General features: G+C 59.7%; 1 protein-coding gene across 6 annotated transcripts; it reads left to right on the top strand.

The window, feature by feature from the left end:
• The first annotated feature begins 985 nt into the window (after positions 1 to 985).
• On the top strand, positions 986 to 20,548 carry LOC113946345 (spectrin beta chain, non-erythrocytic 2-like). Of its 6 annotated transcripts, none has more exons than XM_027641503.1 (33): positions 986 to 1,581; positions 4,664 to 4,771; positions 6,133 to 6,288; positions 6,968 to 7,099; positions 7,218 to 7,409; positions 7,491 to 7,574; positions 7,690 to 7,808; positions 7,963 to 8,077; positions 8,356 to 8,439; positions 8,724 to 8,839; positions 9,016 to 9,160; positions 9,373 to 9,476; positions 9,594 to 9,675; positions 9,820 to 9,948; positions 10,025 to 10,156; positions 10,410 to 10,666; positions 10,837 to 10,960; positions 11,127 to 11,321; positions 11,609 to 11,764; positions 12,250 to 12,470; positions 12,791 to 12,968; positions 13,289 to 13,435; positions 13,642 to 14,040; positions 14,371 to 14,490; positions 15,576 to 17,117; positions 17,523 to 17,603; positions 17,843 to 17,929; positions 18,053 to 18,144; positions 18,383 to 18,468; positions 19,013 to 19,079; positions 19,200 to 19,363; positions 19,647 to 19,781; positions 19,993 to 20,548. In XM_027641503.1, the coding sequence occupies exons 1-33, from the start codon at positions 1,153 to 1,155 to the stop codon at positions 20,226 to 20,228; spliced, it is 6,414 nt and encodes a 2,137-aa protein (XP_027497304.1). In that variant the 5' UTR covers positions 986 to 1,152; the 3' UTR covers positions 20,229 to 20,548. The 6 variants fall into 6 exon arrangements, with proteins under 6 accessions (XP_027497304.1, XP_027497303.1, XP_027497305.1 ...); XM_027641502.1 differs by having other exon boundaries at positions 8,353 to 8,439; positions 9,823 to 9,948; XM_027641504.1 differs by having other exon boundaries at positions 8,353 to 8,439; positions 12,355 to 12,470.
• The last annotated feature ends 1,020 nt before the right edge of the window (positions 20,549 to 21,568 follow it).

Here is a 21,568-nt window from a genome sequence, read left to right as displayed (position 1 = left end):
TGAAATAGAATTCCATCCTGCCGGCCCACATTTCTGTGGTGGGCAGATGTTGATCCTCCTTCGCCCCCCTTCTTTCCCCAGCGCTGCCACCCTGACAAATGGGGTCTTGGCTGCTAAGCAGTATCACTTACAGGGAGCATGTGTCTAGCCGGGGAGGAGGGGGCATTTAAATGGACAGCTGGGGTTTTTTTGTTGTTGCCCCTTGCTCTGGAGCTGTTCCTGCCATTTGGGCTGGTGGCAGGTCCACGTTGGGGTAGCTGAGCGGTCCAGGAACCTCTGGGACAAAGGCCTGAGCGGTGGAAGCAGGAAGGATCCCAAGGAGGGTAAGAGTCACCAGGGCAAGAGGTGGGCAGCAGTTCCCTCCAGCGCTTCGCCCTCGAGCCTGCCCCAAGCAGTGCCCCATTCTCAGGAGGGTGCAGACCCCCCCAGGATCCCGCTCGGCTCAGAAGTTCCAAAACGTGAGGAGCTGCCGGGCACCCCCCGCTCCGCCAGGTTAGCTCAGGGGTCTGACGGTGCGCCCGCAGGCCCGGGGGGCAGCATGCCCGCCCCGCCGCTGGCCGCCCCGCTGCTGCGCGCCCTGCTCGCCCGCCTGCTGCCACTGGCCCGCCGGCGCCTGCTGCCGCCTCTCCGCCGCCTGGGGCGCCGGCTGCGCTCCCGGGAGAGCCGCCAGGCCCTGCTCACCTGCCTGCTCTGCCTCCTCAACCTGCGCAGGAAGGCGGACGACTGAAACCTGCCGGGCACGAGCAGGGACGGGACGGGAAAGGACGGCATCGCCCGGGCAGGGCAGGACAGGGCGCGGCGCCTCCCCCCGCCTCCCCGGCCCGCCGCGGGAGGAGGGACCGGGCAGGGGAGGGGACGCGCCCCGGTGGGGGCGGAGGGTCCGCCCCAGGCAGCCGAGGCGGGACGGCCGCCCGAGCCTCGCCGCTCCGGCCATGGGAGCTGGGCCGCCCCCCGCCCCGCTGCCCCCCGCCACAGGGCTGCCCCGCTGCTAAGCGCCACCGCAGCCGCCCGCCCCGGCGAAGGAGCCGGCGCCGCCCGGGCGATCTCCATCACCCGCTCTCCCGGGCGGAGGGGGCCCCGCACTGCCGCTTAGCCCCACGGTGCCCGGGCCGGGGCTCCCAGTGCCCGCAGGCGGCAGCGGGGAGGGCGAGGATGTCGGGCAGCACGGCGAGGAAGGTGCAACCCTTCACCATCAGCACCAGGCTCTCGCTGCCCAAGTGTGCCGCCGACTTCTCTGGGGCCGCCTGCCCCGGCATCGCCCTCGCCTCCGCCCTGGACGGCCACCGCGGCCTCCGCCGCAGCATCAACGAGCGCATCTCTCTCTACCTGGCCCACGCCCGGGCCGGCCCCGCCGCTCCCGCGGAGCAGCCCCGCAGCCCCGGCCCTGGCGAGGACGGGGGCACCGACGAGGACCGGCTGAACCGCAACTCCCTAGCCCGCTCCATTAAGAAGATCACGCTGTCCAACCGGTACGGGGAGGCTGGCGCGGGGAACGCGGGGAGACCCGGGGACCCTGCCCGGGTCGGCAGCGAGAGGAACCACAACAACAACAACAGCAGGACAGGGAAAGCTCAGTTCAAGGTAAGCGATCCCAGTACCTGTGCCCTGCTCTCTCCCCGTCTTCCCTGCAGTTCCCCATTCTTGGCTGCCAAAGGATGGGTACGTCCTGGAGAGTCTGCGGCCATCCGTGCTTCCTTGTCCCCATGTCGTCAAGGTAGTACTCGCTGCAGGGCTCCTGGGGTAGTTGTTTTTTTCCTCCCACGTGCCCCCCACGCACTTCTCTGTACCATCAGGCTGGAGGTCTTTGCGGGTGAGTGGAGATGAGCTTTACCCAGGGCTAAGATGAGCCAGAAAAGCCCTGCCCCAGAGCCTGGCCACGGAGGGCTCAGCTCTTGGAATGCCTGTGATGATGCAGTTGTGTGTGGGGAGCTGGGAACTAGTTCTCCCGTTTACCAGAGGGGAAACGGAGGCTAGGAGAAGGGAAGTGACTCATGAAGGGCCACACAGCCAGGCAAATCTGGCTCAAGGCAAGGAATGGGACCCAGGGCTCCCGGCACCCAGTACAGGTCTGAGTGCTATCAGGCAGGTACAAATCCATCAGTGCCAGAGCCCGGGAGACCCCCTGTGTGGCTGGGATGGAGCGGAAGACAGCTTGGAGACCTCAGCGTTGCTGGCAAGAGCAAGCAGGAACTCCTTGGGCTTTAACCCTGACCTGCAACAGCTGGTTTCCCGGCAGGATAGCACTAGGGAGAGCTACACAGCCCACTGCCAAAGCCCTTGTCTTCATTGCCAATAAAGGCCAGGCACAGCCTCGCAAGAGCTGCCGCTTCCTCCGGCACGCAAGCAGCTCCTCGCTGGGCGGCCAGAGTCTGCGCAGCCCAGGGGGCATCGGCATGAGGGCTCCCCTCTTTCATATAAGGCAGGGACATGTGCTGGGTGCTGTAGGACTCCCAGGAGGCTGCCAGGATCAGCGCCTCCTCCCTGTCCAGCATGGGCGTGTGGAGCTGGAAGAGGGGGGCAGGCTACAAGATGGTGCTTTGGGAGGGAGAGAGGGAGCTCAGGGGAAAACATGTGGGATGACAGCCAGAGGAGAGAAGGATGCTGTCTCCCACACAGGGCACAGTAGTTCTTTCCCAAGTGTGCCCCCCAGCCTGTGGCTCTGCCCTTCACTCCTGCCCTGTAGGAATAAGGGGCTCCTCCAGGATGAGCACAGTGCGACCCAGGAGGGTTTGGCCCCACTCTTCTTGCTTGTGGGACGTCACTGGCACCTACTCACAGCAAGCATATGTGCTGTGTTAATTTTACTTTTAGAAAGGAAAAGAAGCAGTTGCAGAGGAGGCAGCTGAGGCTGCTGCACTCGTTTCACATGTGGCTTTGCTCATATTGTGAAGCCAGGGGTCCTGCTGGGGAGCATTTAGCACAGCACCTCACAGATGCTGAGGCAGGCAGGCACAGCTCCTTCTCCCAGCCTTCAGTTGCTGAGAGAGTTTGTTGTTTTGCTGGATCGAGGACCCAGCTCCAGCCAGAGGGACCAAGGAGGGGGGGCGGTCCCGGTGGAGCAGCTCTGCAGGAAGGATGAAGTCATCCTTTTGCTGGCAGCCCTGTTTTCCTGCGGCTGATGGATCGTGAGACAGGGACTTTAAATAAAGCTCCTGTGTCACCTGCAGGGTCGTCTCCCACAGCTGAGCTGTAGTGGCTGGTGTGGGACGCTACTGCCTAGAAGAGGGGCTTCCTAGGGTCTTATGCTGCACAAGCACTTCACTTTTAGCTCCCTGTCATTCCCTAAATGTGCATCCAAACCTCTCAGCCCCGTGGTCAAGCAGGGGTGTGCCTTTCCCTTCTGGTACCCTCCTTCTGAGTTCTCACTGTGCCTGCTGAGCCATGATTCAGCCTTATGCCCTGCCTGCTCTTCCTGCTTGGGATGGGATGATGTGGCGTGGTGCAATGGTCTGTCCTCTGCAGCCACCAGCTAGGCTTTGGAGGCCCCTGGAAAGGTCCAGTGGTGCTGTTCTCCAAGGGGTTATAGGGCTGTTGGGATGTTTGTGGGGCTCTGAGCCTTTCTGGTGGCAGCAGCTCTAATGTTGGGGGCTGCCATCCATGTTGGGACTCTTCTGCAGTCCTGCAGAGATGGTAGGAAACCACATTCTGTGCAAGCAGGGAGTTCTGATTTGCCTGGTTTGGTTCCCCTTCAGACAGTGTCTCCAGTTTGCAGTGGCCTGAGCAATGGTAGGCTGGCTCTGGCTCTAAGTCTGGCTGATCCAGCACCCCATTTGCTGCCATCTCAGAGGAGGGGGTGTTGGAGCAGCACACGTTGCCCACCACCCTGCTCGTGTTGCCCTGTGCATGCTTGGTAGGCTGTTAAGACAGAGACAGCAAGATGGCCCCAGGGAGAGAGTGGAAGGAGATTCCTAAGTTGGCCTGCTATACCCAACAGCCCAAGAAAAGATCCATCTATAGAGGATAAGACTTAATGCCCTTGGGCATGATCCAAATAATCCCACACACCTCTCCTGCTGGGGCTGGGCTCCATTAAGGATAGGGTAATGTGGAGTTCATCCTGGACCTCCTCTCTTTGTCTGGCTGCAGTTCCTGGACTTCCTTCCTCCTGCCTCTCCTGCTTCCATCCTCACTCCTGTCCTGTGGGAGCCCTTCCCTGCAAGCCAGCTGCCCCCTTAATCTCCCAGCTAGGCTGAGGTCAGGGATTGGCAGCTGAGAGGATTCAGGTTCATGATGATGGAGTTAATGTCCTCCTGTGCCCTTGTGCCTCTGCCCTCCTGTCCTGGAGGAGGCCAGGGGAGTCTCACTATGACCATCCTTAGATGACCAGGGACCAGTGGTGCTGACTAAATGGGTTTCTGCTGGCTTTGGAGTCAATTCAAGGGGGACAGTGGGAGCTAAAGCAGAGAAGATGCTGGATGAAGCAAGCTTAGGAGCTCTTGCCACTTGCTGAACCTGTAGCAGGAGCTGTGGATGCCATTCGGAGGAGGCTGGCCTAGATGCCTAAGAAGGGGTGGGCAAGAGCCCAGCCAAGTAGTGTCTGGGTACTGCCAGCAGCCTCATCTGGCCCAGGACAGGGGGAGGTGGGTGCGTGGTCCTCTGTCCCCTGTGGCTGCTGGGATGGTTGAGCACTACCAGGCTCACAGCTGTGCCTTCCTGCCTCTAGGTCTTTCTCAGGAAGGACGTGGATGCAGAGGACGAGCAGCAGGAACCTGGGAATCTTCAGGCCAGTGTTTTCCGCTCTCCAGTGGACAGATGTTCTCCCTGTTATGTGGTATGTCCCTCTGCCCTCACTGTTTAGGGGGTCCTGATGTACAGCTTGGAGCTGAGCAATGATGCTGGTTGCTGGTGGTGTGCCCAGGTGTGGATGGAGCCTCACCTCTTTGAGTGAGTGAGGGGACAACCTGGGCATTATGGGGCAAGGGGTCAGCCCCCTGGCCAGCATTCACAGGTTTTATTGCTTCCAAGGGAGCCAGATTATGGGCTCCTCCAGCCGTGGACAAGTCAAGAAACTAAAGATCCCAGAGTCGCAGGAGGGCCTGAGAATCTGTGTTGCTATTTAAAAAAAAAAAAAAAAAGACAGAGGATTTCTGTAGTTCTTGTGGTTAGGCAGAGCAGGCTTTGAAAAGTGACTCTCATGCTGTCAGCAGGGCAGCACATGCCAGAGTGCTTAGAGAGCCTGAAACAGTTGCCTGAACCCCACTGCACCACAGGCTCCTGGAAAATTGCACCCTGATGGGCTTGGAGGCAGGTGGGACACTGTGGGGCAGCTCACACCCAGTCCTCTCAGGGTGGGAGGGCTGTCCCAGGCTGACCCCAGGGGCAATTTCTGCCTGGTGAGAGGAGGCAGCAAGCCCTGCACCTTTTGGTTCCTCCTGAAGATGCTCAGTTTCCTGTTTACCACCAGTTAGTGTGCGGTTAGATCCCCATCCCTGGGCAGAAGGGTGGGAAGTGAGTGTATGGGTGATGGTGCTGCCCTCTGGGCTGTGTGCAGCTGGGGCTGGGGCTGAGCTTGGATGAGGGCCAGCACTTTCACTGGCTGACCTTTGATGTCACCCCTGGCAGAACTGGAACCCTGACAGAGGGTTTCATCAGTGTCGACTGCCCACAAGGACAAGTCCCATGGGAGACATTGTGCTCTCTGCCCCCTCCAACCACTCACTGCGGATGGGGATCTTGGGTGCCCCCAAAGGAGTGGGAATCTTACCAGGGACCTGCTCCATGGCCTCCCCATCCCATCCCAGGCAGCATCCCCCAGGCTGACACCAAATGGAAGCTTCAGACATGAATGCTCCTTGCAGAGATGTGCAGCCTCAGGCTGGAGAGGCAGCAAGCACTACATCCACCTCCAGTGTTGGTGTGGGGACCAGCCTAAGTGCTGGATTTACCCAGGGCTGAGCAACAGCCCAGCAACTCCTGCTGGGGTTCCAAAAGCTACCAGTGTGGCCTTGGTAGAGGGGAACAGTGCCTCGCTTTGCTGGGGGAGAACCCCAAATATGTTGTTAAAGGAGTGGGATCAAGGACAAGGCACGCTTAAGTACTTTATTTCCAAAATGCTCCTGGGACGTGATGGGGAGGGCTTCCTGGGGCATCACACTGATACCCCCCATGCCCCACCACCTCTGCTCTCCCCAGCTGGCAGGATCCCCAGTGTCGTCACCCCAGAAAGAGAGTCCTAAGGGCAAGGAATCCGCTGCAGCACCAAGATGCAGTGGGCGAAGCACAGTGGGAGCAGCCCTCCTTCTCGACCCGAGTCCTCTGGTAGCCCAGTTCAACCGGGAGATGCTTCAGGTGAGGTCAGCCTGGGCCCTCGCCCAAGGGGCTGCATGGGAAGTGGGATGGGGGGGCCACCAGCAGCCTTTCATGTGAGCTGTGGGGTGGGGTGCTCAGCAGGGAGGGTTGAACTCCCGGCCCCGAGCGAAGCCATGGTTGTGGCATGAGATCATGTTTGGCTGCCTCTCCCTGGCTGTCAGCCCCAGGGAGAGGGGGTCAGCCCACACCAGGGCCCTGCTTCCTCTCTGTGTGTACATGCTCCTCCCAACCCCCATCCTCCTCCTCTCAGATCATGTCTCTCCCCAGCAGCGTGGGAACCAAGATAGTGGGGCGGGCTGCTTCCATGCCATGGTGGGAAGAATGCATGGAGGTTTGCAGTCGGGAGCAAGGTGCAGGGAAAAGAGATGCTTTGTGCAGGGATATTCTGCACAGACTGGCCTGCTCGAAGGGGGCCCAGCTTCTCCTGCTGGGCTGATGGAGATGCAGGAAAGAAGAGAGAGGCTGCTTACCTTCAGGCCCCCATTGCTGTGGATGCTGTCCTGAGCACCTTTGCTGGCCTGTTGATTCTCAGAGCAAACGGGTTGTTAGCTGAAAGGGTGCACTCCTGTCCCTGTCACAGTTAGGGAGGATTTGGGCTTGGGTACCTAAAGCCATGTCCTTGAGGCTGTGGTGCCATGTGGCTCTTCCTACATTGCAGGCAGAGGGCTGGGTGCGAGGCAAGTTGCGGGACCTAAAGGATGGCTGCGACCTCCAGGACTGGGAGGACGTGGCTCAGACCTTGCAGCGGGACATGAAGGATTTTGAGAACAGTTTGATAAAGCTCAACCAGGTGAGGCCAGGCTGTGGCATGGCTCCCATTCCCCACAGCACCTGTGTCCCTGTTGCATCCTCTGCAGTGGAGGGTCCCTGGGAACCCCTAATGCTGAGCGGGTCCGTTGGCCCCACAGATGGGTGAGCAGCTGATGTGGCAGGCAAGCCCCAGTGCTGAGGCAGTGCGGAGGCAGCTGCTGGCCCTGCAGGGTCAGTGGCAGCTCCTGAAGCAGACAGCTGCCAGCCAGAGCAAAGCCCTGGGTGGGCTACGGAGTCTGCAGGACTTCAACAGGAAAGCTGAGCGGCTGGAGGCATGGATCAAGCACAAGGTGGGGGGGGTGGGAAGCATGTTTTGGGGAAGGGGACAGTCTGGCTGTCCCTCCACCTTCTCACACCTTCCCCTGGCCCAGGAGGAGAAGCCATCTCTGGCAGCCCTCCTACAGGAAAGCCCAGACAAGATCCAGCTCACCCGCCGCATCCTTGACTTGAAGCAGGTGAGAGGCTGCTGGCGAGCTGCCAGCACGTAAGGGACCCTGAAGCTCATAAGGCTGGGGCATAGCACAGGTCCTTGAGGAGGGATGCTGATGTCTTTCCCTCTCCTTGGGCCAGGAGGAGCAGCAGTTCCAGAGTCTGCACAAGGAGGTGAACAGCCTGGCCCAGAAGCTGGAGAAGCAAGGCAAAAGTGAGAGCAGGAACATCTCAGCCCGGCGCAAGCACCTCAACAAAACGTGAGCAGAGGACACATAGGCTTAGCAGGACCAAGCCAAGCACCAGGAGCTGACAGGCTGGGAAGCAGGATTCCCCAAACCTGCTGGCCCAGCTCTGCACAGCTCCCTAGATAGGCACGGACTGCCCTTCACCTTTCCTCTTCCACCTGCGCAGGTGGCTGCGGCTGCAGGGGACTCTGAAGGAGCACCACGAGGCTCTGCAGCTGGCCCTGGAGGTGTCCACCTTCTTCCAGCAAGCGGATATCCTGCTCGGGGCCATTCATGCGAAGGTACCCACACTGGAGCCAGGTGCACCCTGCTGTGCAAGGCTGTTGTGTGACCTGAAGGAAACTTGATGTGCAGCACCTTGCCCTTGTCCCCTGTGTGGGGGCTGCTGCGGTCCCAGCACTCTCAACCTGAGGCTTGGAAAGGGAGCTGGGGGATGGGGCCTGATATAAGAAGGGGAGCCAGAGTGGCAAGTGCGGCTTTGCACTGTTCCTTTCTGCTGGAGCTGAGAGCAGGGCCCCATCCTCCTTCCACTACTGACTGCAGCCTATTCTTACAGCAGAGCAGCATCTGCGGCACAGGGAAGTCAGTGGAGGGTGTGCCATGCCAGGATCGGGATGTCAGGGACATAGCCAGCCAGGTGATGGTAAGTGCAAGGCTCTGCTTCATCCTGTGAGCCCTGGGGAACATCCCAGCGGAGGGGGGATGTGTGCCTTTCCAGGTCAGCTCTGCCACCAGCAGGGCTGGGGACACTGTGGACACCCCACAGCTGTGTGGGTAGCTGAGGTTGTGTGACAAATGGGGGAGCCTCCACAGGGACAGCAGAGGACTGAGCTTGGCACTCACTGCCTCTCCTGCGTCCACAGGACCAGCGGTAGTTCATCCCTTATGAGCCCTGCCTCCATCACTTCCCAGCTCTCTCTTCTCCAGATGCTGGATGTGACCGTGTCCCAGCTCCTAAACCTGCAGCCCAGCCTGGCAGCCCAGGTCACCTCAAAGCACCAAGATGTCAAGGAGAGCTGGGCACAGCTCCAGCAGGCACTGAGGTAGAGCACATCCAGGCAGGAACCCCGTGACTGCAACCCCAACCCCCCAGCACTGGAGCCAGAGGCTTGGAAAAGACCTGGATTAGCCCCTGGCAGGCTGTCTCTGGGGCACCTGCTCCACTTTAGGTGTCTATTCATCCTCTGCTCCACTGGTCCTCCCTTGCCTCCTTTCCCAGGTCAGAGAAGGCTCCAGTGCTGGCAAACATTTCCACGGGGAGCAAAGCTGTGGCTCTGAATGTTGAGCCCCGAGGAGATAATAGCAGCCATGGGACTGTGGGAAAGGAAGCAGGAGCCAAATGGACAAGAGGACTTGGGAGCATGGTAAGCATTGTCTTCCTCCAGACATCTCCTGGGCCTCCACTTCAAGAAGACAAGGAAGCCTGTGGGAAAGGGGTTCAGGTGTTGGGAAAAGGCCAAGCTGAACATGCCTGGATCTGGGGCCACTCCTTATGGAGGTGATAAATGCTAGGCCCAGGGCAAAGCGGTGCATGCTTTGGGCTGGACAAGAAGAAATGTGAGCCTTTGTGTCACAGGTGGCAACAGACGTGCTGGGGAAGATGGCAGAGCACAAGACAGGGGAGGAGAGCAGCCCTTGCTCCCCAGTGGGACAGCCCCCTCATGGAGGGGAAAACAAAAGGTACCAGCTTGTGGAAGTGGCTGTGGAAGTGGCATGGAGTCAGAGGGAACAGGGATGGGGGTCCCCTGTGCAAGGGGGGACCTTGTAGTCCTGACTGTCCCTCTCCTCTCTCTGCAGGAGGAGGAGAGAGGCAGAGACTGAGTGGGGAATGCAGCAGCTGGAGGTCCAAGTACAGGATGTCTGCCAGGCAGTGAACGCAGTAATGTCTCCCCAAGAATTCCCTTTGCTCCCTCTGCATCCCCCTCCCCTATGAGGGGAAACAGTGTTGAGGGAGGACTCACTTCCCTCATGCCTTCCTATCCCTGGTCTGGGTACTAACCCAGCATGTCTCCCTGCTCCTCAGCAGACTCTGTCCCTGTACAATGAGAGTGTGGGTCCTGGAGTCTCCCCATGTCCTGTGGAGAGTGTGAAGGCAGCACGGATACAGCAGAAGCCCCTGGACCACAGCTCCAGTGTCAGGGCTGTGCTCCTGGTGAGCCCACCCCGGGTGTAAGGTGGGGTGGTGACACCAGGTGGGACCCATCCTAACTGCCCTCCCTGCCTCCCAGGAGGGGCCAATGCCAGGGAGGCCCCCGGGGAGCCCAAAGGTGAAGGCCATGCTGCGAGAACTGGGGGAGTTATGGGAGGACCTGCAGAGGAAGCACCAGGAGAATGGCGTTGTGCTGCGAGAAATCGATAAGGTACACGGAGACAGGGCTGGAGTGGGCATGGGGTGTGCTCCAATGGCAGCAGCTTGCTTGGGATCAGCACGTGAGGCCGGTGCCTGTGGGGACCAGAGCTGCAGCTCCGGCGGGCCTTGCAGCCTGCACGCTGCTCCAGTTGTGCTGCCCAAGCTGCCAGTGCCCCAGGTACCCGCAGCGGGATGCCAGCATGGCTCCTGCCTCCCCTGGGTGGCTCAGAGCCAGGCTGATGGGCTCCCTGCTCTCCCTGAAGGCACTGAGGCTGGTGGGGGAGCTGGACCAGGCTGAGCGGTGGCTGCAAGCTGTGTCAGGGTCGCTCTCAGAACCAGCCGCCATGAGAAGCCCGGCGGAGCTGCGCCAGGACCTGGAAGAGATGGGCCAGCTGGAGAAGCAGCTCCTGACGTGTGGCCTCAAGCTGCAGGCACTGCGGGAGGAAGCAGCAGGCGAGTCGCCCACTGAGCACGAGGGGGCGAGGAAGATGCAGAGGAAAGTGGAGATGGTGGAGGAGAAGTGAGTCATGGGGGAAGGTGCCTCTTCCCCCGTCCCTAGGTTAGGTGGGGAGGAGGCTGCTCACCCTGAGGAGGTGCAAGGAGGCACCTGATGAGGTGTGAGGAGGAGGATGCTCTCCCTGATGAGGTGCAAAGGCCACCAGCACCTCTGATGGGCACCTCTCCCCACAGGTTGGCACATGTGCAGGCAGCCCTGCGGCGCCGGGCAGCAGATCTGCGGGACTCCCTGGTGCTGTCTGAGTTTCTGCAGGACCTACAAGAGGAGGAGGCACAGAACCAGCAGGGATCTGCAGCGGTGAGCAGCACAGCCAGGCATCCCTTGGGATCACACAGCACCTGGGACTGGACCAAGGGTTGGTCTGTGGCTGGCAAGGGGACCCTATTGGGTGCTCCCCTCCAGCCCAGCTGCCTGGGGTGTCACTCCCTATCTCTCTTATGCCTGGTGTTTCTGCTGGCTTCAGCCAGGGAGCAGGTGTTGCAGCTTGCAGGGGTCTTTCCCACTACTGTCAGCCCAGGCTGAGCAGCCTCCAAGCAGTGAGGATATGAGCAGCCCCTTGGGAGAGTTGCAGGAGGCTGTGGAGATGCTGAATGATGCAGCGAAGGAGCGGGAGCGAGTCATGGAGGTGGCAGCAGAGATGGAGAGCCTGGAGCATCTGGTAGGGAGTGGAGGTGGGGGGTCTGGGGATACAACTGGGGGGTCCACCTGGATCTGGACATGCCAGCCAATTGGGACAGGGCATGTACCTCAGCTGTTCCAAGTGGGATGCATGGGAACTGCTCCGTGTGAGGCTGGTATCCCTGTCTCTCCCATGGCTGGCACCTTCTGCAGGTGAACAGCAGGGTGCCCCCAGGCTGGGGTGGACCAGGGCTGTGGGGCAACTAGTGACACAGTGAGTCCCACGGCATGGCTAATCTCCCTCTGTGTCCCCTCCCGCTCATCCAGGTGGCAGAGGTATCCCCGCAGCTGGAGGCCCTTCGATGCAGAGCCAAGGTGTTGGCTCAAGACATTGCTCGAGCAGAGAGCGGCTTCACCACGGTGAAGAGCGAGAAGGACCTCCAAGGGCTGCAGGGCTTGCTGAGCCGCCAGCAGGAGATGGAGGTGAGTCAGGGGAGCGCTGTGGCAGGGTGGTGTCCTGGCTGACTGGGGCTGTCCCAGTGAGGCACTGGCCCCTGGGGGCCCAGGTGTCGTAAGCCTTGGCACACTGTGGCAGGCCAGGCTGGAATTTTCCAGTGGAGCCAAGCCCTGCCCTGCTCCATTCCCCTCTGCTAGCGAGGGCCTGGCAAGGGGAGAGAGCTTGCATCAGCTGCCGTGTACCAGCCCCCAGCTGCCAGCACCTTGCTGATCTTCCCACTGGTGGGGAAGCAATTCTTGAAAGCAGGGCAGGGAAGCCAGGCAGTTCTGTGCTCTGCCTGTTCTCCCCACCGAGGGTAGCTATTCCCACTCTCTGCAGCCTGTGCGCCAACATCCTCCCCTCTGTCCCTACATCCTCCCCTCTGTCCCTGCATCCCATAATGCAGGGGAGTCCAGCCTGGGTGCAGAGGAGTTGGATGCATCCTGAACCTTTTCTGCCTTGTGATCCTCAGCATGCAGTGTCAGAGACTCTGCAGGGACAGTTGGAGGAGCTGGAGAGGGCAGCTGCCCGCTTGCAAGAGTTGTGCCCCACTCAGCAGTGCCCGAACAGCCGGCAGGTGCAGGAGACGCTGTGGGCGTGGGTAGGGCTGCGAGAGCTGCTGTGGGAGACCCGGACCCGAGTGCAACAGGCCAGCCGGCTGTGGCACTTCTTCAAGGATTATTTAGCCATGATGTAAGTGGCAGTGAGCCATCGGGGTTGCTTCTGTGGTGGTTGAGGAGGAGCTGGTGAGAGCATGGCGTTGCTGGAGCATGGGCTGCTGGCAGTGCTGGAGCTGTGGCCAGGCATGACTGTGGGGAGCACAGAATGAAGGTCTGCATTGGGCCTGCCTGCTGTGGGGCAGCCCTACAGCATCTTGCCCTGCCCCAGCAGCCTTGCCACTACCCCAGCAAGCTGCTTCCACCCATTTCTGAGCATGGGAATGGCTTCTCTGGGGCCTGTAGGGCTGAGGAGGGGCTGGGTTGTTCCTCAATCTGTCTTTCATTTGCCCACAGCTCCTGGACAGAGGACACACGGGCTCAGATCTTCTCTGAAAGCCCAAGCAGCCCCAGCCTCCCAAAAACTCCATGTGAAGAACTGGAGAGGAGGATCGAAGAGAAGCTCAAGGAGTTTGAGGCACTGGCAGCATCAGGGCAGCAGCTGGTGTCTGAGGAGCACTACCTGAGTGCAACAGTAAGGACAGGGGAAATAGGGTCAGGGCAAACTCTCAGCGTACCCTCCAAATCCTCTGGAGACAGTCCCTGAAGGAAAGAACAAGGTATGGGTGCAAAGCCCCAGCAAGTGGGATGGGGCCAGCTAAGCATCCCTGGGCCTGCTCAGGGCAGGAAGGAGTTTCATCCAGCAGTGGATGCTGAGACCTGAGCTGATGTAACTGTGACTGTATCCCACTTCTCAAACCCTCTTAAACTGCTCTATAGTGAAGTATCCTGGTAGGGCCAGTGTCTCTGCACCAGGGGTCCTTGCAGGCTGCCCAGCATCTCTTCTCCCCTTAGATAAAGGAACGCTTGGAGGAGCTGCAGAGCATGCTGGGCTGGGTGCTGGTGCGCTGGCGAGCACAGAGGCACCAGCAGGACCTGGAGAGCAAGCAGGAGGACAGGAGGGACCCAGAGAGCCCCTCAAGCACATCCCTTACCAGCCAAGTGAGTACCCAGACATGTCGAGACTGTCAGGGAGCATAACCAGTCTCGAGGCTGAGGGTAGCAGAGGCACGGGATGGAATGGGTGGTGCACAAGTAGAGGAGGGATGTGTGCCAATACCTCTGAGAGTCTCTGAGGTTCAGGCAGGGCAAAGGCTGTCGTGAGAAAGTGTCTTCCTTCACATTCCTTCTCTTGCCTTGCTCCCCAGGAGCAGCACATCTCATGTGCACTGTCCCATCTGGAAAGCGTCCACAGCCCAGTGGAGTTCATGCCCTGCTCCCTCCTTGAGCCTGTGCAAAGTTCAGAGCCATGGCTGCCAGGGGAAACAGCCATCTCCGCACTGGCATCACCCCTCTCAGAAGGCCTATCAGGAGCGGAGCAGAGCCGGGGAACACCCAGCAGCAAAACACCTCATGGTGCAGGACCCCCCAAGGAGCCTGTCACCTGGGATCCTGCTGAGACCTCAACGCTGCTGCTGCCACCGCGGGGCCCCAGCGGTCTCGGGGGGACGGTCAACCTCATCCTCAGCGTTGGCAAGAAGGGTGAGAAGAAGAAGGCACAGCCACTGGCCGGCGGCGAGCGGCCAGGGGAAGAGGCACTGCGGACGGTATGTGCAGGATGGTAGGCAGCTTTGGCAGAACCATGGGTGAGCACCCAGCTCTGCCACACAGCCAGGGCAGCTCTCCAGGGCTGTGCCCCCATGCAGACTGGGAGGCTGTGAGGGCTGTGGTGTAGTCCCCATGCTTCAGGCTATTTCTAAGCAAGCTATTGGGGCTATGTCAGTCTCAGGAGAAGGGCCTTTGACCATGCCAATGCTGAGTGATGCCTGAGGGCTGAGGACCAGCTTGTGCCACCCACTTTGCCTGTGCTCTCCTGCTGCAGCTCCTTGCCCTCACTGCCCTCAACTCTCTGTGTCTCTCTCTCTCCCCCTGCTCAGCTCCCTGCCACTAAACCCTCAGGCTGTAAAACCTTTTGGAAGCGTTGCCAGGGGCTTTTAGGAAACACTTGGGGTAGTTTAAAGCGAAAGAGAAAGCCACCTCACCAGCCAATGGAAGAGGTAATGTTCCAGGGAAGGCTGCATGCTGGGGAGAGTGGCTGCATGGCATGAACCTGTCTGCTACCAACCCTCCTGGCCGTGCCCTGTTGGCAGTGGTCCCTCAGGAGAGGGAAAACTCTCACAGTGCTGTGGTCTCCAGAGTGTGGGTGCTGGGGCATGTGAGAAGGGGGTTCAGACAGGGCTGGCTGCAGTTTGGCCCCCTGTGGAAGTGGTTTTGGTGGCTGTGGAAGGCACAGCATGCTGGTGGACAGTGGGAGAGCCTCCTGGCTCCATTGCTATGGGGCAGCAGCAGTTCCTTGTGCAGACGACTGAAGAGGGGGCAAGGGTGGATGGGGCTGTGTAACATGCACCTTTTGCCGGGGGCAGGTTTCACTCCAGCTTGCATGGCTTGCAATGCTGGAGCTGGGAGCCTGGTGATTTGTTCAGGCTTGCATTGGTTTGTTGCTCTAGAGCCTGTGCAAGGCTCTGTGTGTGAGAAACCCCAAGGGCAGACAGGCTGGGTAGCCTGAGAAAGAGGGCATTGAGGCAGGGCTGCCAGGCTGCCAGGAGGGTTTTGGTAATGGGCACCTTCTAGCCTAAGGGGTATGAGGGGACACTGCTCCAGCTCCTGCAGACTCTTGCAGCTGTAGAAACACAGGAGAGGGGCTGTGGGGAAGGGAGGAAAGAGTCTGCACTCATCCCTTGCCCTTGCATTTGCTGCTCTGCTGCCTGGGGGATGCAAGGGTGGCAGGGATGGGCAGCAGTGACTGCTGTCTCAGTAGCCACCCAAAAGTGATGGCTTGGAGGTCAGCAGTGCCAGGGAAAAGCCATATGGCACAGTCAGCTCCAACTGTACCATGTCTGAGGGACTCCATAACAGAGCTTCCCCTGCTTGCCTCTACCCTGCTGGCACCAAGGTGGGAGCAGCCCTCAGGGGGTTGAGGTGAAGCTGCTCCCAGCTCTGCATGTGCTGCTGGTGAGCATTTTCATCTGCCTGCCCCCCCAGCTCCTTGCTTTTCCAGGTGCAGCATGGAAAGGGAACAGTTGGCACAGGGTGGTAGAGGCTCCAGCAGTGGGGATCACCTCTCTCTCCTCTGTTTCCCCAGGTGCAGGTGGAGGCCAGGAAAACCTCCACCGCAAAGCAGCCACCCGCTGTCATCCACCGCCCTCCAGCATCCGGCAGTGGGATGCCAGCTGTCTCCCACACCATGCCTAAGGCTGGGGCTGGCTCCCTCTTCAACAGCCTGCAGCGGCGGGAGCAGGCAAGGGCAGAGCAGGCCCAGCTGCTGACGCTCCAGGGCATCATGGGCGAAAGCTCCCTGCGGCCCACACCCGAGGAGCACCATGGCCCCAGCAACACGTGGCCTCAGAAGTGTGGTCGGAGGAAGGGGTGGCTGGGGGCAGCTGCTGCTGGACCCCAGCTTGGAGAGCTGCTGCTCTATGTCAGGAACCCACTGGTGCAGGACATTGATGCCGAATGCGGGGCAGCCCCCCAGGACCCCTGCCTCTCTGACCCGAAAACCACATGTCCCCACCTTTCCCTGGGCTCAGTTCTCAGCCTGGAGCTGCCCCGGGATGCAATGGTCCTGGGGTGCCACCGAAGGGCTACAGCATGGCAGCAGAAGGCAGAGGGGCAAGAGCAGAGGCAGAGTGGGGGGATGAGGCCAAGGGAGCCCACAGGCACACATGGGGTTGGATGGCAGAAGGAGGTAGATATGGATGGCTGCAGTCCCCAGGGACCCAGCAAGAGTTTGGGGACATCCCCCAAGAGTGAGCGAGGAACGTGGTTTGAGGAGGTGAGCTTCAACCCCAGCTACAGCCAGCACAGGGCATACCGTGCTGGGGAGGAGCACCAGATCCTGCAGCGCTCTGGCAGCATTGGTAAAGACCTCCCGGACTTGAGGCCAAGCCAGCCATCCCACGTCGGCATGCAGCATGAGTGGGTCGGTCGAGAGGGGGATGAGCTGGCCACCCAGCTTGGCCAGGATGGCAGCCCCAGTGCCACTGGCAGGGCCAGGCATCGCAAAGCCACTCGGCTGGAGCTTGGATCATCCCCTGTGAGAACCCCAGGCAGGGCAGGAGCCATCCCTGGCCCTGCCTCCACACCACGGCCAGCCAGCAGCAGCCAGCCCAGAAGGTCCTCGGCTTCCCCCACCGCCCCTACCCAGCTCTCTGTCTTTGAGTGGGCACTGGCCTCTCCACAGCCTCACAGCCCTGTGCTGGGCACTGAGGAAGTTTGCCATCCTGCCCATGGCCAGTTTGAGGAAGAGGAGGAGGAGCTGCAGGCCATCTGGGATGGGGCAGATGAGCAACGGACACAGAGCCCACCAGGAGGCAGCTGTACCAGTCAGCAGACAGAGAGCAGGACAGGCAGCTTGCCCAGCCCCAACACCACTGTTGGTGGGCCCCTCATCCTCTCATCAGCCAACAACGTGCTAGTGGCCCAATTCACCCTTCCCACCACTGCCCGGCTGCTCCACAGCCCATCAGGAGAGAAGAGCCCCAAAGTGGTGCACAGTGGCAGTGGCAGTCCCAGTGGGCTCAGGGTTTCCCCCCACTTGGAGGAGCTGGTGTCTGCAGTCCCCTTGGATGGCTCCAGTGCCTGGGATCGGCGGAAGCATGGGCAAGAAGAAAGAGAGAGCAGCAATGTAAGAGCCACAAGCTGGGGACTCTCCCTCAGGGTCAGGTAGGGGGTTGGGGAACACCCTGGGCAGCAGCTGGGTTACCCACTCCAGCAAATGTGACCTGTATTTGGGGACTCCCTGACTCCAGTGGCCCCTTTGCTCCAGCTGGTGGGGAAGAGCTAGGTGCTGAATCTGGGGTCTCTGCAGCACACACCCTACCACCAGCCCTTAGCCTTAGCAAGGCAGCACTTCACCCCAAAAGCTGACAAACAACCCAGCCTCTGCCCATGCCAGGAAATTGTTCCTGTCATTCCACTCCCACCTCAGCACTGCCCATCAGGAATGGGTCAGAAAGACCCCATGTGTCTGGAGGCTGAGCTGGCACCATTGTCCTCAACGTAGCTTCGTTCACCCTCTGTCCCATTCCAGGTTCTTCCAGGTAAAATGGAGTTTCAGATGATGGAGGGGACACTGGAAAGGAAGCACGTATTGCAGACAGGAGGGAGAAAGGTACAGGCATGGCTGTGGGGCTTCTTTGGGACAGGGGTGCTGGGACATGGCAGGAAATGTCCAGGTTTTGGGGCAGGAGTGAAGCCAGGGATGCTCCTGGAACTACCACAGCAGTGCTCCTGGCCATACTGGGAGGGCAGAGCCCCAGAGGGGCTGGGTTGCATTTTGAGTGGCAGGATACCACCTGTCTCCTCCCAAACCTGTTGGTATCACAGCTGTCCCCTGTTTGTGTCCCACAGGCCAGCTGCCGAGCCTGGGGCCTCTTCCATGCTGTGCTGATGAGGCAGACACTGTGCTTCTACCAGGACCGCAGGGACAGCCTCAAGGTGCACTGGGGGAGATTTAGGCAACGTGGGAGGGAGCTGGCAGCAGCACGCCATTGTCCCCATGGCCATAAAAGGCAGAGCCATCCAACCCCACTGTTGCTCTTTCTTTCCCTTATGCTGCAGAGCTCTGTGGTGGCCCTTCCCCTGAACCTCTCCGGAGCGATCTGCACCCCAGATGCTGAGTACACCAAGAAGACCAACTGCTTCAGGCTTCAGTGAGTCCCTGACCCATGGCAGTGGGCCACAACCCTCTTATAGCCACAACCCTCCTCAGTGTGTCCCTGCTGGGGCAGACACTTACCAACATCCCCAGCCAGGGCCAGCTCAGTCTAGTGCTTAGATGAGCATTTCCTTCTTTCTTTCACACACACTTCTCTCCCAGTCTGGTGGGGGCTGTGGTATCTGCACCCCACATCTGTCTCATTGCTGACTTGTTGTCCCCTGTCTCTGAAGGCTGCAGGATGGCTCTGAGTACCTCCTGAGGGCCCCCTCCCAGCCCCTCATGAACGAATGGGTCTCAAAGCTGCAGCAAAACTCAGGTGAGCAACCCTTGCTGGCAGAGCAGAGGCCCAGCTCTATGTGGTTACCATGTTGGTGCAGCCCCTGCAGAGGGGGTCAGAAGAGAAGCAACAAAACGTTGTCTCTGATTTATGCATCCTCCTAACCTGCCTCAGGAACAGCAGTTCTCTGCTAGGCAGGATTTGGAGGCTTTGTTTTCATACCACATACACAGTTATAAATCAGGAATAGCTCGACTGACGTCAGTGGTGCCTCAGCAGCAAAAAATCTGTGTCAGTAAAATTATAATTGCACCTTGGTCTTCCTCCATCTACTCTGTGGGGCCTGGAAATTCCTTGCTTGCCCTTCAGGCAAGGAGACCTGTAATACTGAAGTTTTCCTGCTGCTGTGCCCACACCTGAGAAGGTTCAAGCCCTGCCATGAAATCCAAGGCTCGTTGGCAGGACCTACAGGAGGAGGTTGGAGAAGCCAGACATGAAGCATGGGCACCTGGAGCAGGGACTGGCTCTATGGGACAGTCCTGTGCACTGCCAGCACCCAGCAGGATGTTTGCTGTGCCCCCAGGTTTCCCTGAAGTGGATTACTTCCAGGCAGTGGCACAGTGTGTCGAGGGCACTGGTGGTACTGGGGGGTGAGTAGCCAGGAGCTGGTTAGCCAGCTCTCACTACAACTCCCACATTTGCTGGTGTGTGCTGCTCCAGCAGGACATCGGTGGGCCAGACTGGTTTAGCTAAATCTCTGCTACTTTCAGTTTCAGCAAGATCCCCAGCCCTGGGAGCTCCCACCTCCAGGGACATAATCAGGTCCTGACCACCAGGAGCCAGGAGATCGTGATGTTACCCTGCTCAAACACCCGGCTGCAGAGGTCTCTGGGCAGCCAGGATGGCCCAACCAAGGGGACTGTGGCAGCAGCAGGTGACTTTCCTGTCTGGCTGGGTTGCCATTGTCCCCCAACTCTTCTCCCCAGCCCAGGGGAGGAGGTAGCCAACTGGTGGAGGCTGAAGGCTGTCAGTCAGTCTTGAACTTAGTGGTATCTGGGCTAGCAGTCTCAGGGTGTAGGGCTTGGGGAAAGGACCAGTTACTTCCCTTCGCTTCCTGGGATAATGAGATAATAATACATTTCCCTGTCCTCTTTGGGGCTGACAGAGTGGTGTCCTGTGGAGGCTTTGCCTTGTGACATGTCTCCATTCTGCTTCAGAGGATGCTCAGGGGGCTGGGCACAAGGAGCAGCAGTGGTTACCCAGGGGGTCACCCAGGCTGTGGGACAACATCTGCCAAGAAGATGACTATGGGCTGGTGACCAACAAGAGGAGGTCCTATTCCTTCACCTCAGGTATGGCTCTGGTTTCACTGTCACTACCAGGAGATGGCACCAGTGCCTCTGTCCTCACAGACAGCCAAGGGCAGATGCGATGCTGCTCCAGCACCCACCCAATCCTACATACCTGTGCCCTGGGCTGCAGCCCCTCACCTGGGGAGGGCTCTGAGGGGCTGACAGGGCCTGCTGGCACCCTGCCCTCCCCACTGACTGCTCCTTCTTGCAGCGACCTACCAGAAGATCACCCCAGTGGTCATGCCCAAGGAGCCAGTGGAGGCCGGGAGCAGCTACTCAGTCACCCTGTACATAGGGGAGCAAGTGCCAGCTATGCCCCGGGCACGCTGTCATTCCTTTGTGGCCCAAACAGGGAGCCCCCAGGACACGCTAGGAGAGAAGACCACCAGCCCCCTTCGCCCCAAGAACAAATCTGTTTTCAAGAAGTTCTTTGGGAAGAAAGAGTGAGCCCCAGCCACAGGGGAAAAAGGTCCTAGCCTGCCTTTTATCCTTCTCTGGGTACCATCCTGGCATGGTCTCTGCTCCCAGCACCAGTTCACAGCTCACTGCCTCCTCACAGGAGAGAGGCTGTGTCAAGCAGCTCCACTTCAGCCAGCCCCAGGGCTGCACTGTGCCCCAGCCACCACAACCCCTGGCCTCAGCCTGGTGCTGAGCACCCCTCCTGCCCAGTGCTCTCTCTGAGTGCCACTGACTCCCCAGGCATCCTGATGACACACAGCACAAGTGGAGGGGGAGGAATGATTGTTTTTATTAAAAAATAAACAGCCGCTTAGTCTGGGAGCTCGTTCATCCAGCAGCACCCCTCTGCACAGGAGGAAAGGGGCTCTGCAAGGTGGTCCTTGCTAAGGAAGGGGGGGAACTTCAGATCAGAAGGGCCCTGCAGTGAGCTTTAGTCTTGCTTGGGAAGAAGCTTGAGCTGTCTGGTGTCTCTCACAAAGATGCTTTGTCCTGTGATTCCTCTGTGCCTGCATCCAGCCCAGCTAATCGTACAGGGTACCTAGGCCCCTTTTCCCTGTCATGGGAGCTCGGCAGGGAAATCGCTACCTACAGAGTAAATCCTGCTGCCTGCACAGCCCTGCCAGGCCTGTCCAGCCTTCCTCTCTCGCAGAATGGCTGCCAGCCAGGTCACAGCAGGTGAATGCTCTGTGCCATGGAGGGAGCCAGGGAAGTGTGGCTGGACCTTCAGGGCTTCCTGCAGTCCAGACATTTTTGAAGTAATTGCACCAGGCCATGCTGGTTTTGGCTGCCCCAGTTCCTGCCTGTACTGGGAAGGGGAAAGAGCAGCTGGTACAACCTGCCTTGAGCATGTACCAGCCCTGGGGGGAGAAGAGGAAGTTTCCAGGGACATGGGTAGCAGGGCCTCTCCCTGGCAGGCTGCGAAGATCAGCCGTGCACACTGCTCGCCTCCTCAAACACATTGTGGGGCTTAAAATAGAAGTGCTGGCTGCAGCCCAGCTCTGCAGTAAGGGCTGGGAGAGGAGAAATGCTCCCGCCACTCCATCTCCCTCATGCAGTGTTCCTGGGCCTGGGGACAGGCAGCAAGGTGGAGGTGGGCACACCAGTATCACCAGCAGAGGGGCTGTCTCCATGCTCCCAGTGAGGTGTGGGAAGAAATGCTGGTGAGAGTGCTGCTGTGTGGGCAGGAGTATGCTTTCTGTGCTTCCCCTGTGCCTTCCCACCCTCCACTTGGCTCCATCACTCTTGGCTCTGACACCTGTTTTCCTCCAACACCAAAGCTCAGCTGCCTGTACTTCCTTAATGGGAAGAGATGAGTGGGATGGGAGGTC

This window comes from Corapipo altera, unplaced genomic scaffold (genome assembly GCF_003945725.1).
Source record: "Corapipo altera isolate COAL_440 unplaced genomic scaffold, ASM394572v1 48b, whole genome shotgun sequence".
NCBI lineage: Eukaryota > Metazoa > Chordata > Aves > Passeriformes > Pipridae > Corapipo > Corapipo altera.
This window is presented reverse-complemented; position numbering and strand designations above follow the sequence as displayed.